General features: G+C 51.2%; 1 protein-coding gene across 4 annotated transcripts in view; it reads right to left on the bottom strand.

Annotated features, from left to right (window-relative positions):
* The window catches only part of CRTAC1 (cartilage acidic protein 1), a 156,993-nt gene that overhangs the window by 15,816 nt on the left and 123,757 nt on the right, over positions 1 to 17,420 (bottom strand). For 2 of the 4 annotated variants that reach the window (XM_041746609.1, XM_041746607.1), the window contains exons 12-14: positions 10,002 to 10,147; positions 9,511 to 9,553; positions 7,023 to 7,166 (exon numbers count right to left, since the gene is read on the bottom strand). In XM_041746609.1, the coding sequence (XP_041602543.1) occupies positions 7,023 to 7,166; positions 9,511 to 9,553; positions 10,002 to 10,147 (333 nt within the window). Of the gene's footprint in view, positions 1 to 6,374; positions 6,553 to 7,022; positions 7,167 to 9,510; positions 9,554 to 10,001; positions 10,148 to 17,420 lie in introns of those variants that run through there. The other 2 variants (XM_041746606.1, XM_041746608.1) reach the window with 2 other exon arrangements.

Here is a 17,420-nt window from a genome sequence, read left to right as displayed (position 1 = left end):
TTCTGCGTGGGGGTGAGGCTTTGAGACCCCTCTCCACCCTCCTTCCTCTCTGTGTCTGTAAATCTTGAGCTGGGGGAGCTGAATGTGCAGTGAAGGTGTGTATGGGGTTTACTTTCCTCCCTGTGGCCCAAGCTTGTTCCTCTGCCACGGCCCCCCATGGGCGGCCAGGGAGGTGACTGCAGTTCTCTCCTTCCCCAGGAGCACTGCACTCAGGTCTGGGGTGGAGGGAGGAGAGTCAGCCCTTAGATGGATCTTGTGGTGGAGGGAGGCCGTACATTAAATGATTCTAGGTGGTAGGTCCTTCATGGCTGCTCTGGGGCTGGCTATGAAGACGGACCATGAGCTCCCTTTACAGCAGTTGTTCTGGGCCCAGACTTCCCTCTTGGCAGGTGGGCCAGGCTCATGAGGTTCTGGGCGGGGACTTCCGGGAAGGGGTGATGCAGGTCTTCCTCCTGTCCCCACCCTCACCCCCTGCTTCCTACCTTTCTGCAGCCTCCCTTCTCAGCTGTGTAGGACCCTCTGTGCACCTAGAATCCCCATTTGGATCTTACTTAGTGGGGTTCCATGAGCCAAGCATGGTTCATGGGTTCACTTGCTGGGCACTTACCCTGAATCTGATGGTGGGTCAGCACCATGGAAAGAACAAGCTCTGTGTCCTCCTCCCCCTGCCCCATATGTTTGGAAACTGAGGACACAACTGTGCTTGTGAAATACTTTGAGCTTTCTGGAGAAGGAGGCAGAGTGAGCAAGGAGGAGCCCCAGGCAGGAGTCAGACTCCCTGCTAGGCTGTGGTCCCTGGAAGTCACCATTCCTTTTGGGCCCTACAGCTGAAAAGGATGGGGCAGAACTAAATGACTTCTCAGGTCTCTCTGTACCTAATGCTCTAGGTGTCTGTGGCGGTGGAGGGCCCAATCCTCAGGCCGGTCACTAGCTGCTGCTAGACCTATGCTCCGCATAGCCTGGTGGATTGCACACTCTCCTTGGTCAGTTTACCTTATTTTAGGATTATTCTCTCTGGGACTGGTGCTGTGTGAGAACTCAGCTGAACAGGGCCACAGCCTGAGCCCCAGGAAGGCTTGCTCTGCTCCCTTATGGCTATTTTTGGTTTGAGGTCTCTTCCCTGCAAAGCTGTCAGCTGCCCGAAGGGGGTCAGGTCCTCCTCGTCTCTCTCACTGCAGACTCCCAGGTGACCTGGGCCATGGCAGGGAGTGCTGGGAGCCCTGGGAACCGTGGCACGGAGCACACACAGGCTCTGTCCCGAACTTTGCTACTGATTAATATTATTAACCTTTTAAGATTTATTTGAGGCTTACTATGTGCCAGGCACCATGCCAAATGTTTTATATCATCTTGTTTAATACAATGACTCTGTGAGGTGGGTATTATCTCCATTTTACAGATGAGAAAACTGAGCCTGGGGAGGACAGCACACCTACTTTACATTTCTGCTCAAATGCCTCTTTCCCAGAGTGGCCCACCCTGCCTCACCCTTCTGTGTAAAGGGCCCTTCTGCCTCCGGCCCAGCACTCTAAATGGGCCTTCATGCTGCTGCCTCCACTCTGAGAGACTTAGCACCTTCTGACACACTATATTCTTTACTTATTATGTTCTTTAGTGCCTGCCATGTGTCTCTAGGCTATTCGGGAATCTTTGCCAGTATTGGACACAGAGGTACAGGCCAAGCCACAAGAGTGATGCTCAGCACACAGTATGTGTCCAACCAACATATGCCGAGTGCCAGTCTGTTAAATAATTTGCCCAGGGACGCCTGGGTGGCTCAGTAGTTGAGCGTCTGCCTTTGGCTCAGGGTGTGATCCTGAGGTCCTGGGATCGAGTCCCACATTGGGCAGGGAGCCTACTTCTCCCTCTGCCTATGTCTCTGCCTCTCTCTGTGTCTCTTATGAATAAATAAATAAAATCTTAAAAAAAATAATTTGCCCAGGTGTCAATTAGCTGGGGATGGTTCCCCATAAGGCTTAGGAACACAGGCTTTGGAACCAGTTGCCAGTCTGAATTACGGCTTTTGACACTTAACCAGCTACATGACCTTGGGGAACTTGTTCTTTCTGAGCCTTGCTTCTTTGGTGATAAAACAGATGAGTAACATTTATCCAACAGCATGGGTGTGGGGATTCGTGGGGACATGCATGTAAAGTTCCTGGCGTATGATAGGCGTTCCCTAAATGTTAGCTCCTTTCCCTGAGAAGGGGTCTCTTCTCTTCTTGTTTCTCATTTTTCTCTCATGGTCTACCCTTCCATCACTTTGCTGTTCAACCACAGTTCCTTAAGAAGACGGCTGCTGAAGGCGGGGCTGGCATTGTCTGTGGTGTTAACCAACCCGTGCTCTCTCGCCTCCTCCTTCCTCTTCTGGGATGTGTCTGTTGCTAAGGAGACACATCAGCCCTGACAGGATGTGGCTGGGGTTCTGGCCCACACTGAAGGAGAGAGACGTGGCTGACCCCAGGGAGGGCGAGGAGGGGAGGGACTTGGCTTGCCTTCTGGGCTGGCAGTCTGGGTGGGGTATAACTCTGGAATCTGCTGGAAAAACCCAGCTGGTTCCCTGAGGAAATGAAGCGTTTGTCTTCCTGTCTCCATGGGGCTCCGGAGAGATGACCAGCAGCCCTGTTGGGAGGCTGGAGTGGAGTTCTTGCGTGGGTCACAGTTCAGTGGTACCGGTCAGGGTGGGAGGCCCAGACCCTGGGAGGGGGCCATAGCAGCCAGAGTGACACATAATCAAACTCTTGGCCCTCAGAATGGCACCTCCCCAGAGCAGGGCTGGCAGCTGAGTAGATGCTTGAAGAGGCTGCGTGGGTGATTCATAGCTCCGTGTTTGCTAAGGCCAGCCAAGCTGGCTGGTGAGAGGACTCAGCAGGGGCACTGCCACCATTCCTTGCAGCTGGAGTGTGACTCCATGGTGACCGTCACAGACCCTGGGCTCTTCAAGGACTCCATTTCTTCCTTCCCCACCCATCCTCTGCCCCTAGGCAGCATGGAGAGATAATGCCTTTTCGTGTCACCAGCTAGCCACCCCCAATGGGAAGGAAGCTCCATGTTAAGAGCTCAAGCTGGGGGTGGGCAGACTGCTCTGATCAAGTCCTTCCTCTGTTTGTCGCAGTTGTGTGAGCCGGACAAGCCACTTAGCTTCTCTGTAAAACTGGGATTGTTACAGCACTTTCCGTTTAGGATTATTGTGAGGATTATACAGGCTGATTCTTCTAAAGAGCTTAGATCTGGCCCAGACACCCCAAACTCGCTTAATGTGGCTATTCTTCTCATGTTAAGGGGTACGTTTCTGGGGAGAGGAGTGTTCTTGGGCAGAATTAAAATGATATTATTACTAGTGTTACTGTTATGACTAGAGTGAGCCAGGGCTGCCCCAGATGGGGCACGGCTCCTCTGTTCGCACGATCCCTCGTAGGCCCATGCCATTCAGCCCATGCCTGGAGCTGTTTGCAATTTTTGTTACAAACTCAAGTCTGGTGTAGTATGATGTCAGGAGCCCGAGTGGGGCTAAGGGACAAAGGGAGGACTGAATTGTCTGTGCTTAGAAGGGGAAGGCAAGGGTGTGGGCACCTGCGGGCTTCAGAGGATGGGGAGTTGGAAGAAAGAGGGATGGTGATCTTGTACCTGGCTAGTGTGGGTGTGGCTTGGTGCCCACCCCTCTGGGGCCAGTTCAGCACAGACCGGCAAATGCACTGGACTGGGGGCACTTGGCTCAGAAAGCCTGGATTTCTGAGAAAGCTAGGGATTTCCCCTAGCCCGCTGGGGAGGCCCTATTTTTGGGGGGCAGGTAATGCTGAGTTGGGTCAGTACCTGGTTGGCCTCCTGTATCTTTTAGCCTCGTATTTCTTTCAATACAAGCATCTCGGGAACAGGAAACTTAATCCCCTCATTGGACTGTGTCACCTTCCTTGTAGAAGTGACTCAGTGCTTGTCACACAGGAAGTTCTCAATGGATATTTGCCGAATGAATATTTGAGTGAATGAATGCAAAGAGCTTGCTTGGGCAGCTCCGGTGGCGCAGCGGTTTAGCACCGCCTGGAGCCCGGGGTGTGATCCTGGAGACCCTGGATCGAGTCCCACATAGGGCTCCCTGTGTGGAGCCTGCTTCTCCCTCTGCCTGTGTCTCTGCCTCTCTCTCAATCTGTGTGTCTCTCATGAATAAATAAATAAAATATTAAAAAAAAAAGAGCTCACTTGCTGGTGTAGCAACCCAAGTATCTGGCTAGATTTTTCAGAAAGCCCCTATAAGTCCTATTCTCATCCCAGGCACTGGGCTCCTCCATTTGGCTGGAGGAAGACAGTGTGGGGACAGTAACTGTGTCATTTCTGCTTGCCATAGTATGCCCAGGGCCTAGCTTAGTACCTGGCACATAGTAGGTGCTCAACTAATATTTGTTGAATGAATGAATCATATCCAAAATAAGTCTTCTTACCCTGGAGTTGGGACATTGCAGTTGTGTTCTTGACAGCTGGGGGAATTTGGAACTCCTCTTTGTAACTCATCTGGCCCCACCACCAAGTAGGGTAAAACGACATAAATATACCCTGTTATAAGAAACTCATTGTGCGAGGATTCATGGTTATTACTTTATGAGGTATCCTCTGAAGTTTGCTGTCATCCTGAATTTCTGATGTCCTTGGCAGGCTGTCTCACTAGCTGTCCTGTCCCCTATTTCTCGTGCTGTCGTGTGTGGCCTGTCAATGGACACTGTTATCTTGTCATTTGCCATTACATTTGGAACCACTGCCTCTGTGGGTTTTGGGTTTTACTTATCTTACTATCTTAGATCTACTTGTTCATTTCTAAAAAGGCAGCAGCTTTCAGAATGACTAGGGAATAGTCTGAACAGTGACAGCACTGTCTGTTACCCCTGACAAGATGGCATGGTAGGAAAGGGCTCAAGCGTTGGCTGGGGACCAGCTGGCTCCGTGACCTTGGGCAGATCACTTCATTTCTCTGAGCCTCTTCTCCAGACCCATCCAGACCTTTAATTCTATGTGAACACACAGAAGTGGGCTTCCTAGAAGTGGAGCAATTTTTAAGTTGTTATATGCTTTCCTGTGAAAATGTAGCTGTTTTTATTTTGAACCTTTTCATTTAAGCTCCTATTCTGAGTGTAAAGACAGTACTAGCTATGAGGAATTCATATTTTGTGATTTATTGGGAGTATTATTATTATATTAGAGAACGGTACGTTTTTGTAAATATGTTTTTAAAATGCTTGCTGCATTCTTAAGTGTGATTTTATTATATCTTGGGACAACTTTTTTTTTCCCCATGAAGAACAGATCTGTGATTTATAACAAGCCTTCACTACCCAAGCTGGTTGTGAAAGTATTCTATGGTGTTACATCATTCCCAAAGGGTGCTCTTGGCTACAGAAGTTTCCAGGTTTCTAAGCATATTGCAGAGGAGACCAAGTTGTCAGATTCTTTCTAGAAATCAGGGTAACCTGAGACTAGCCATGTCTCAGTCCAGACTGAAGGCTCTTAGAAAGGAAAGGGCTTTATGGATGTATCAGACTAAATCTCTTGCTCTTTAGGGAAACTGAGGCCCAGTGTAGAGAAGCGACTTCCTCCAGGTAAAAGGCCCAGAATATTCCCTCCACATCTGCCCCTTGCTCATCCTACATCCTTGCCTGGTCCAGTTCCCCCAAATGTGAACATTGGTGCACTATCCAAACCACTGCTCATGCTCCGGGCAGACATCTTCCCTGTCTCATGATCTGCTTTCCAAGTAACACATGACGGAATGCTGCTAACTCAGCATTCCAGTCGGCATCTACTTGCCCCAGACACATTTTTGTTTTCACCAGCTAGGCACTAATATCCAGCAGAGAGTTTATTGGCATAATTTCTCCAGAAAGAGGCTGGAAGACTTAGCAAATTCAAACTTTAACATTTTTATCAAGAGTCCCAAAGGGCCACCCTTTCCCCTCCCATCATAACCACCGATTCCAATAAGGCTTTCTCTACCACAGGAAGTCAGGGCGCACAGAGCAGAAACAGCACAGGCCAAACCAGCAGGCACATGATACATGAGTGAATCAACTGAGCAAGCAACCGCCTGGGAGCCATCTTTGTTAAGGGTGAAACAGGGTGCTTGGGACCCTGGAGAATACAGAAAAGACAGGACGATCTTGATTCTTCTGAAGAAGTGAGGGAGGGTAGATGGGGTAAGAGGGGAGCCTTTCCTTTTTTGTTTTCCTCAGAAAACAGGCAAAGAAAGGCTTCACAAATAACTAAGATTACATAAATGTTGTTATCTCCCAAACTTCCCTTTTCAAAGATGGCCACCCCTGCGGTCCATTCAGGGGGAGCACGCAGCAGAATCTACTGGGTGTGGAGAGAGAGACAGGCAGCGGGAGAGATTTAGTTTTCCACAAAGGTTGTTAGTTTTTTCTTTTTTTTTTTCCTTTATTGTTGGGATTTAAAGTGCATATAACTGAAGGCAAAGTCCAAGGCCTAGAGAAAGATATGAGGCCCGAGAGAGAGGCTCAGAGATTCTAAAGGCAGCAGAAGGATACCCACCTAAAAAGGCCACTTGAGCTGCAAAAAGGATGGGAGAGAGAGAGAGAGAGAAATGGGAAAAAGAGAAAGGGGGTTGGGGTGGGATGGGGGTGGGGGGAAGCATTTGGGAGGAAGAAGACAAATACCAGTTCAGAAATTCAGACAAAGACGAGTAGTAGGAGCTAGTTTATATCCCTGGTAGGAGAAGATGGCCTGACTTTAAGGTAGGAACATCTGTTTTAGGATATGTGAAAGGGGAGAAATAAGAAAAACAGTTGCCTCTGGCCAGGGCGCAGCACCCCAGGGACCCCTCAGATGGTGCTAGTAGTGGTGGGCCTCCTCTAAACCTCTGTCATGGTCTTCCTGGGAGACCCAGTGGGGGTCTAAGGAGACTCCATCCAGCCCGGAGAGGTCAGGGAATGGGGACCTTGATATGGGGCCTCCCCAGAGCTCCCCAGTGGAAGACAGCTTCCTTGTTTCCTACTGGACTGTGGTGGGGCCTTACTCACCCACACAGGCTGTGCCGTCCTCGTTAGGCTCATAGCCCCGGCTGCACCTCTTGTTGGTCCGGCACCTATAGCTTCCATACGTGTTGACACAGACAGGCTTGTCTCGAGGGCACACGAATGGGAACTGGATGCATTCGTTGGTGTCTAAAAGGTGAGGGGAGTCACTCACCGGGGAGGAGTGGGACAGTGGGTCCTTGCTCAGGCTCTGCTGTCCCACCTACTTTGTGATCTTGGGCATGTCCTTCTCTCTAGGTCTTAACTTCCTTGCTCCTCACTTCAATCCCTTCGGCGGGCTCATCCTCTACTTGACTGCTACTTGTTGGGGGTGTCAGACTTGGTCCTGGATCTTCTATCTACCACACTTTCTGTAGGTAGGCCCTTCACACATGGGGGATTCCAGATTCCTATCTCCAGCCCCAACCTGTCCCTGGAGCTCCAGACTTGTGAATCTAATGTGTATCTCACAGTCAGTAGGTCCAAAATGGAACTCTAGATCCCCCAGCCCTCAAACTTCTTCCACCCTGTGACCTTATCTTGCCTAAGTCAATCAACACCACTGTCACCCACTCAGCTGCTCAAGCACAGATAGGAGTGATCCCTAGTTCCTCTTCTTTCCTCTACAGGCAATTTCACAACAGATGCTGCCTTTCTGCCCCCATAGTTCCCCTCTGTGCATCCAGGTCCTCCTCCTCTGCCACAGCCTAATCCTAGCCTGTACTACCTCTTGCCTGGATGTCTGCAGCTACCTCCAGACTGGCACCCTGGCTTCCACACTTCCCTCCAATCTAATCTGCAATTCAGCAGCCAGGGTGATCTTTTGAAAATGTGAATCACACCATGCCACTCTCCTACTTAACTGCAAAGGGCCCTAGGAACAGAGTCCGGACACCTTGAGACCCTCCCTGACTTAGCGCCTGGCTCTGGCACCATCTCCAGGCACACCAGCCTCCTCCCCATTCCCTTCGCATGCTGAACCTTGTTCCTGCCTCATGCTCTTTGGACTTGCTCTTCCCTTGGCTCTTTCTGTGGCTGGGCCTTCTTGTCATTCAGGTCTCAACTCAAAGGTCATCTCCCTGACCACTCTGTCTAGAACAGTCTGCAGAGACACCTTGCTTCAAGGGTTCTTAGCCCATCTCATCCAGCTGTCAGGTCACATGTTTGTGGTTGCCCCCACTAGAGCAAATGCCACTCCAGGGCAGGTGCTTGGCCTGCATCCCCTGCACCCTGCACGAACACATAAACATCTGGTGGGTGATAAGAAGGAAGGGTGGCCCTAAGAGTGACCTCACAGAGTCCTGCTGGTGCTCAGGCCAGATGCTGGAATTTCTGTGGACATGCACCATCTATTTAGAATGGTCACACGGAGAGTGGAGGGGACTCATTTCCTCCCAGGCCACCCTTAGAGCTGTACTCCTTCACTTTCTTACCTGTGGTCCCTGCTCATGTGGCGCCCTCCACCTGAACACTTTCTCCCCTCTGCCTGTCTGGCAAACTCCCCGTCACCCACCAGGCCTCAGCTTAGACCTTGTGTTTTCCCGGGGCATTTTCTTAGGCCCTCCCCAGCTGGTGTAGGGCCCCACCTTTGCACTCCCACATAATACCGCCCCCCCCCAGCCCTGCTCACTCTGCGAGGTCATCACTGTTTCCTCTGTGCCTCTTCCACTAGCTCTAAGCTCCCAGAAGCCAGGGAGTGTCTGTCTTGTTTACTCTTGAACCTCAGTAGCAAACCCACTGGCCTGGGACTCAGGAGCATCGGCAGAGTGGACTTGGGAAGAATGTTGCCTGAGCATCTAAAGGCAGGAGGAGTCGTTGACCTGACCCCACACTGTTGGTCACTGACAGGGAAGGGTATTGGGTTGAGGGTCTTTTAGATGCTAGGCCTCTTGGCTGTCGCTCTTCCACTCTAGGCCCTCGGAGGACTTCTAGAAGGGTCACTGGACCCTCACAGAGCTGTTGTCCTCTGAGAGTTGAGCTACCTGCCCCCAGCACAACTCGAGGCTACAATTTCCCTTCTGCTGTGTGACCACACTCCACTGCGGGTTTCTCCCCTGCCCCCCTCCCCCATACCCATCCTTGTCTGCCAGCCCCTGGGCTTGCTGCTCCACCTGCTGGCCAAGCTGAAGCCACCAGCTCTCCATGGAAGATGCATGTGCACCATCGCCACTGTGGCCCCCAGGGGCCAGGCCTCCCAGTGAGCACTGTCTTGGGTGTGTCTCCTCCCCACACCCATTCTCTCTGTATTCATGGCAGGAAGCACCCTCGTTCCCAGAACTGCAGTGACTCAGCCTGCTGGCCACTAACATCGCTCCCACCTTGGTGAGTCACATGGCACTCGTCTTGGCATCTGGAGCCCCAGGGACAAACAACACATTTCCCTCCCCACCTCTCCCCTCTCATCTGCAACCTGAGCTTTGCCAGGGCTCGGGCTGACATTCCCCAGGGAGATACTGGCCTCTGCCCCATCCCCTGGGGCCCGCAGGCAACTCACCCATGCAATGGCCGTTTTCCTGCTGGGAGAATCCTTGGCCGCACTGCAAGATGGGCAGAAACCGAGGCGCCAGTGAGTTGAGAAGATCCCACCTCAGTTTCCCTCCTAATCACGGCCACAGAGCAGCCATCGCCCTGACCCCAGAATGAGGGGTGCTCCTAACTCTGGGCCTGGGGGCAGCCCCTTCCTCCAGGACCCCTCCCGCTTGCTCTGAGAATAGGAAACTCCGGGAAGGACGAGAACACACTCAGTTCCAAATCCTGCTCCTTCACCTCATGTGGGATCCGTGATGCCTAACAAAACCCGTCCCTCTTAAACTACAAAGCCTCACCTAAACTACAAGTAGAGGAATCGTTATGAAGCCTGCTCTTTGTTAAGACTTCCACCATTCTAGGGGCAAAGTCTGCAAATTCCTGGGAGTCCAGCTTCAGCCCATGGGGCTCTGGGTGGGGCCTGCTTTTCTGGCTATGAGGCCCAGACACCCCACTCACCTCCAGTGGGGCTGGGTCCTGAAGCTGGTCTGCATCCCGGGGGTAGGGGATCTCCAGCACAGAGTTCATCTCCTCACTGGCCACACCCCGGCTTACCATCTTCCCATCTGGCCATGTCACCTCCACACTGCTGGCTTCATCCTTCCCTGTGGGACAGAAGACAGAACTGAATTTTAAAGTCTATTTAATTTTAATTAATTTACATTTCCATAGCCACACCTGGCTAGTGGCTACCATATTGGACAACACAACTCTAGAACTTACATTCCAGTGGACAGGCTAATCAGCATGAAGCTGTTTTAGGGAAGAAGGTAAAGCCTGGTGGTTAGCAGGTTGACTTTGAAGTCCCGGGTTCAAATCTTAGCTGTACCACTGGCCTGGTGTGTTGGAAAGCACATAGTGAGGGCCCAGCATCTTGGAGACTTGGGGCCAAATTCCAGCTTTGCTGCTACTTGCTACGTAATCTTGGGCATGTCACTGTATGTTTATATTTATGTTATCACTTATAATATATATTTATATATTTATTTTATTTTTAAATTTATTTTTTTATATTTATAATTATAGCTTGCTAGGGACCATGCTTTCTTTTGCCATTGGGAATGTGCCTGCATTCAGGGGGCTTCCTGGTGGGATAGACAGGAACAGAGAAATAACATCAGATATTAACAAGCTCTGTGAAGAAAACAAAAGTAGGCAAGTGGGTAAAGAGGAACTGGGGGCTGGCTGGGGGCTTTTTCTAGAGTGGGTGATCAGGGACAGGCTCCCAAGGATAAGGCACTTGAGCTGAGCTCTGAATAAAAGCTGAGGTGATAAAGAAGCGGATGGTGCAAGGCACAGGAGAAGCACCCTTCTGCAAAGCTGAGATGTTTATAAAAGCTAATGGCAAAGCTCAGAGAATATTCATGGAGAATCCATCCACACATGTTGCTACAACAGTGGTAGAGAGCAGCTTGGAAAGATCTGTCAGGTATTTAGGCGGTGTCAGCGCTGGCCCCAGCCTCCTGCTTAAGGCATCAGGGCTGTCACTGCACCAAGGTCAGGTTAATGGTGATGAATTGGAGTGGGGGGGAGGGGGCTAGGCCTCACCTGTAGGCAGAAGCTCTTCTAGTGGGTCACCTGGGGGAGAGGGCAGTGCTCAGCCCAGGTAGGAGACAGGGTGTAGTCCCCTCATTTCCACCCACCAGGGATGACTAGATGTGGGCCTGGTGCTCAGGGGTCTGTAGATCCAATCATACCCTCAAGCATCATTCATGGGCTGAATAAACAATGCATCACCCACATGTATGTGCTGTCTCCCCTCAATGTACGCAGATACTCTTAGAAAAACAAAGGAAACCAGAAAGGGCTGCTGAATTTATAGCAGCTTTGGGTCCTTGGTGTCACCAACGGATTTTACAAGGATCCCTATGGGGGCAGAGGGTAGTCTGTGACACATGTTCATGTATAAAAAAGATTCCTCTGTTTTAGAAAAGGGTTGGCAGCCACAGCGAGACTTTAAGGGGAATGCATGTGTAGACTCCTCTGTGTAGAGATTCACCCTGGGGGTGAGGGCTGGGACAGCGTGGTGTGGACGGGCCCTGCCCCACCTTCCTCCCTGAGTCCTAGCACACAGGGCAAGCTGCCTGCCATGAGCCATATCACCCAGCCTCTGGACCCTTCCTGCACTGGCTCCCCCCTTGCCTGGCTGCTGCTGTGCCATGTGTTAATGAGGGTAGGGACCAGCTGCCACCTATAGAAGTGTCAAAGGTGAGCAGCCCCTGCCTCTGTGGGCAAAGGTGGGGCAGTGGCACCCAGGGGAGGCTCCCAGAGCAGACCCAGAAGCCAGAAAAAATTTCGCATAAACCTTTCTTCCCCTACTCCCTCCTCCTATAATAATTCCTTTTAGAGGAGGAGGGTGGATATGGGATGGGGGGTGGGGGTGGGTATCACCTGTAGATTTTTCCTCTGTTTTGAAATTGTCACTTGAAGTTAAAGAGACTTGGCGTTTTTAGGTTGTATAGTGTCCAAAAGAAGTGGCATATATAAAAAGTAAACATTTTTCCACTAAAAGAAGGGGACAAAGAATAGCAAATGTTTCTCACCTAAGCCAAGAGAACAGCTACATGAATACATTTTCCAGCCTGACTGAAGTGCCACAAATAACTCAGAAGAGTCACCGAATATTCATAGACAATCACAAATTTACATTCCGTTTGTAGCATGCTGTTCTGAGTCCTGCTTCCTCCCTTTCTCCAAACCCAGGGAGGGGCCAGGCTATGAGATAAATAAGCCAAGGAGAACACATCTCAGCAGAGCTCCCTCCTCTGCTGCTGATTATTATGCTGAATTGGGCACCCTGTCTGGGGCCTTAGTTTCTTTATCTGTAAGATGGGCATTTGGCCTAGGGCTCTAGCACTCCTGGGGAGGATAGGCCTTCTTCCTTGCAATGTGAGCCCTGCCCCGGCTGACTGTCCCCTTGGAGTCCCTATCTCCATCATCTCTTAGGCATGAGGGACACCCTGTATTTCCCAAAGTACCTGCATTTACTGGCAATAATGCCGGGGAATATGTACCCCAAACTGTACCAGGTGTCCTCAGTGTTAGCACTGGATCCTCTCGGCAGCACCACGGGGAGGGTACTAGATTTACAATCTCCATTTTAGAGATAAAAGGGCTCAGGCCTGGGGAGGTGATGTAAATGGCCCACAGTTGCTCAGCTAGGGACATCTGACCCTAAAGCCCATTTCTGCTTTGCCTTTGTTCTACTGCTCACTTCACCTCCATGCCCAGACCCACCACAGGCCAAGCATCATGCTGGGATCTGGGATTTAGCCAGAAGCAGATGAACCTGGGCCCCTCCTGTAGGAACGGGCAATGAACATAGTGATTATGTTATAATAAACTGGGAACATGCAGCCATAGCATTGGGGCCACTTGGTGAGAGAGGCGGGTGTTAAAAGTCATTTTATTTGGGTGTTGCAGGAGGAGTAGGAGTTTGTGAGGCAGGGAAGGATCAGTCCAGGCAGATGGTTCGGCAAGGCAAAGAGGTATGGAAAGGTCACGTGCATTGGAAGCTCAGGGAGAGGTTCAAAGTGGGGGAAGCTGAGCATAAGAATATGTATTAGGGACAGAACATAAAGACTCCTAACTCGGGGAAACGAACTAGGGGTGGTGGAAGGGGAGGAGGGCGGGTGTTGGAGGGGAATAGGTGATGGGCACTGAGGTGGACACTTGACAGGATGAGCACTGGGTGTTTTTCTGTATGTTGGTAAATTGAACACCAATAAAAATTAATTAAAAAAAAAAAAGAATATGTATTAGGAAAAAAAAAAAGAATATGTATTAGGCAGGGGTGGGGGCTGCGGGGGGGGGGGTGGCGGGGAAGAAGCCTGGGACGGACTTTGGCGCCTTCATGTGTGAGGCTGATCTGAATCCTCCTGACTACTCTGCGACGTGGGCGGTCTATCCCCACTCTCCAGGTGTAGACATTGGCAAGGGGAAGTGACTTGCAGGTGTCTGAGCTAGGACGGGAGCCCAGGCTCCTGTCCCCAGGCTCGGCTGTTCCCTCTCAAGTCCCCAGACGTCTCAGGCCTTTCCAGGCACTGCGTGAGGGCTTAGAGTGCAGCGTTTATGAGCCGTCTGTCTGCCAGGCCTATGTGTCAGGCAGTGGGGCTGCGCACAGAGGGGGCCCCATTAGCCAGCACAGTTGAGAGGTCAAGAGCAGCAGTCACCCCCCCCCCCCGCAGCTTTTAAAGGCCAAAGGCCAAAGAGGCACAGAGAATTGCGCTTTTCAGAAGAATTACCAGCAAAACAGATGGTGGGAATACAGTTGGTGGAATATTTTTGCACTTTAATAAAGCAACTTTTATGTGGGCCACTGAATTTTCCTTCCCTAAATGAGCACCAGCAGGCTGGGAGGCAGCTGTGAGTCACTTGCAAACAATTAGCTTAAAGGAAGGTGGGGTGCCTGTGTGTGTACGCGTGTGTGTGTCAGGGATGCCATCAATGCTTGGGGTGGGCTGGCCAGTGGGTGAGCCCCCCATGGGGGGCTGGCAGGGCAAAGTAGATTGTGGGTGCTTGTTTTCACTTTCTGGGTTTGGCTCAGCTGCCTCAGCCCTCTGTAAAGCAGGAACTGGAGAGTTCAGGGTGTGGGATACGTAGGGTGGGTGCGTGGGGGCCAGGATGCAAGTTCAGAGCAACCAGTGTGCTCCAGGGTGGAGAAATGCTTCTTTATGAGAGAGAGAAATGCTTGTTTATGAGCCCAGCTGGCCATCTGCTCCAGAAGGAGCAGGGAAAGGCCAGGGCAGGGTGCACAGGAGGGCTGCAACAAGGCCAGAGCAGGGGTAGGTAGGGGGGTAGCTGACACTGCCCTAGGAGGGACATTTCCTCGGGACGGAGCTGAGGGCACTCTGCACAGCACAGTGGCCCCTCTGGGAATTCCAGAGAATGAAACAGCCATCCAGCGAGGTCCCTGAATTTTTATTGCGTGGTGCGATGCAGCCCAGACCCTTGGGAGTCAGGAGAACACAGGAGGGTCTGAGAAGCTAGTGCTCTGACCAAGGCTGAGTGCAGAGATGAGTGGGACATGTGCATGCCAAGGAGGCAGCTGCTGGAGGGGTGCAGGTGCACACCCATGTACGGGTCCATGGAGAACACTCTCATCACACCCTGCTGCAGAGTCCAGGGGACACAGGGATGATTCACAGAGGGAGGAGGGGAGCAGGGTCCGTTGGGGTGAGTGGGAGCACCGTGAGTGCTGGAGGCGGGCTTTTTTGGGCCCTCTTCCCTCCAGAGACCTCTGGCTCCCAGCACGGCCACGGCCCCACATCTGTGGCTCAGGAATTCAGAACAACAAGGCAGGCCTTCCTTGCATTCGTGTTCTGCACATGTGCCTTCTCACCCCAAGCGCCACGAAACAAACCGCTCAGGACTGGAAACCATCGAACTGTCTGTCAATAGGACACTTGCTCAATAAATGACAGTGCCGCCACACAATGAAATACCGTGTAGCAAGCACTGAAGGAAAGCAGAGGAGGGATGTGCGCACTTGGAACGATGTCTGGTTATATTGTTAAGAGGCGGAAATAAAAGCAAGTTTGGGAGTAATAGGAAGACTATAATCGTTTTCGTTAAAAAAAAAAACCTCCCGAGGAATATTTATCTATAAATACACTCCCATGCACACTGCATGCAATAAAAACCTATCAGAAAGCACGGAAGTGGGAGCAGACTGTCCCGACCACTGTTCCTTACCTTCTTCTCCACATTCCCGATATCCCTACCCTTCTGCATTTCTTTTTTTCATAGCACTTAATATCTTCTAACATTTTATGTATTTACCTAGGTATTATGTTTATTATATATTTTATGTTTCTACTATTTCCACTAGGATGTAAGGTCACCCATGGCGAGGATCTTTGTCTCCCTAGTGTTTGGCACGTAGTAGGTGCTCAGTAAATAAGTGTTGACTAAATGAATCAAATGGTACTGGGAGAGGGTGAAGGGAGAAATGTTTACTCTCAATCTTCAAAACAGTGATGAGATTATGGGTTATCTTTCCTTTCTTTTTAACGATGTTATAATTTCTAATTTTCCTGTATCGATATGCATTATTCTTACAATCAGGAAAAAAAATTAAATCCTTCTAAGAATGTTTGCAAGCACTGCTCTTCCTGCAGGGCTCCAGGTGGAGGCCACCACCCCCAGCTAACAGCTCCCGGGCTCCTAGCAGTCCTGCTCTCACATAGCGTCACCTGGCTTTGACCCCCCTCCGATCTGCTGTCCCCCTCCAGCCTGGCTCTTGGCTCCCCCCACAGTTTGGCTTTGGCCTCCCTCTTCAGGCTCTGCTTCTAGTGGATCATTGCAGTTGTGTGGGCACACTGAACACTCCACCTTTGGGCCTTTGTTCAAGCCAGGCTAGCCCCCGGAATGCTCTCTTCTGCTACCTTCCATGCCTTCTAAATTCCTACCATCTGGCTAGACCTGACACTAGGCCCATGTCCTTGGGAAAGCAGAACTAATTCCTCCCGTGCTGGTCTGGCCAGAGTGGTGGTGCATCCAGATCTGTCTTGCACGGGAATCCGTATGTTCCAGCTGCCTCTTTCACTGGACTATGAGCCTGGAGGGCAGGAAGTATTTCTTCTTTGTCTCATCTGTCTCTTTCCCCTGTCTCTCTGCATCTCTTGGTTTCCCAAGCTCCCTGTCTGCCTGTGTTCGCTCATCCTCTCTGTTTCCTCAACCCTTCCTTTCAAGTGGCCTTCTCTCTTGGCTCCCCTTCTTCCTACCCCACCGCTGGCCCTTCCATCAATCAGGAAGGCTTGCGCTATGCTGGATCCATGAAGGAGACCTGGATCGGGGCCTCGGTGCTGTAGGGATGGAGCCCACCTGCTCCTGGTTGTGCCCCTGCCTCTGGCCCTGCTCAGCTGCCTCGAGGAGTCTCCCTGCCAGGCCCAGGGCTGACCCACAGGGACCAGTCCCCAAGAGCAGCTTTCCTTCAGTGGCTCTCTGGGAGTGGATCCTGGCAATGGAGAGGAGCCTACAGGGGGACCTGTGGAGCAGCTTGAGCCAGAGTTCAGAGCCAGAACAAATCCCCTGGCATGGCAAAATATCAAGGATTGGCAATCAGGAGCGGCTCCCAACTAGGTGCAGCATCTATAACCCTGAGTATGGGAGGCAGACAGTTGCGGAGAGGCGCGGAGGCTCTTGGCTCCCTGCGATCCCACCCAATGACCTGGCCGAGGCTTGCGCAGTTGAAAAAGTAGGTCTGTTCTCTTGGCAGGGGCAGATTCTGGCCAGAGAGGAGACCCAATGAAGCCCATGAGCATGTCTTAAAAGAGCACAGGCAGCCCACGGGATGTGAGGAAGGAGAACCTCAGCTCCAGTCCTGTCCTTACATTGCTATGTAGAACCTTAATTTCCTTATCTATACAACAGGGTGGGAGTTGATATCCAGCCAGATACCTGGAAAAACATCTCACCTATACCATGGCAGTTACTCCGGTGATCATATAGCCTCGCGTGGATCACGTGGTAACTGAGGAGACGTGGATGTCCAGGAAGAAAGAGTCAGAGCAGGAGGGCCTTGGGGGGCTCTTCACAGAGCTACGGGAGGTCAAGCTGTCAAGTCACGGTGGTCAAGAACTCAGTGGTGTCCAAGGAGTGGGGTCTAAATCCAACTCCTCTACTTTCTAGAGGTGGGATTTGGGGAAGATTACTTAGCTGGAGCCTCAGTTTTTTGACCTGTGTAATGGGGTTATGATTTATCATGTTGTGGTAAGAACTGAATGTGTATCTTTTGCAGAGGTTGAGCCCAGTGCCTGGCACATACTAAGTGCTTGATGACTGTCGGCTACTGCTATTTTGTGAGAAAGGACTATATATTCAAAAGTCATTGGGGATTCCCAGGTGGCTCAGCGGTTTAGCACCTGCCTTTGGCCC

This window comes from Vulpes lagopus, chromosome 2, assembly GCF_018345385.1.
Source record: "Vulpes lagopus strain Blue_001 chromosome 2, ASM1834538v1, whole genome shotgun sequence".
In the NCBI taxonomy this organism is placed as follows: domain Eukaryota; kingdom Metazoa; phylum Chordata; class Mammalia; order Carnivora; family Canidae; genus Vulpes; species Vulpes lagopus.
Note: the sequence above shows the minus strand (reverse complement) of the source record. Positions and strands in the feature narration are given on the sequence as shown.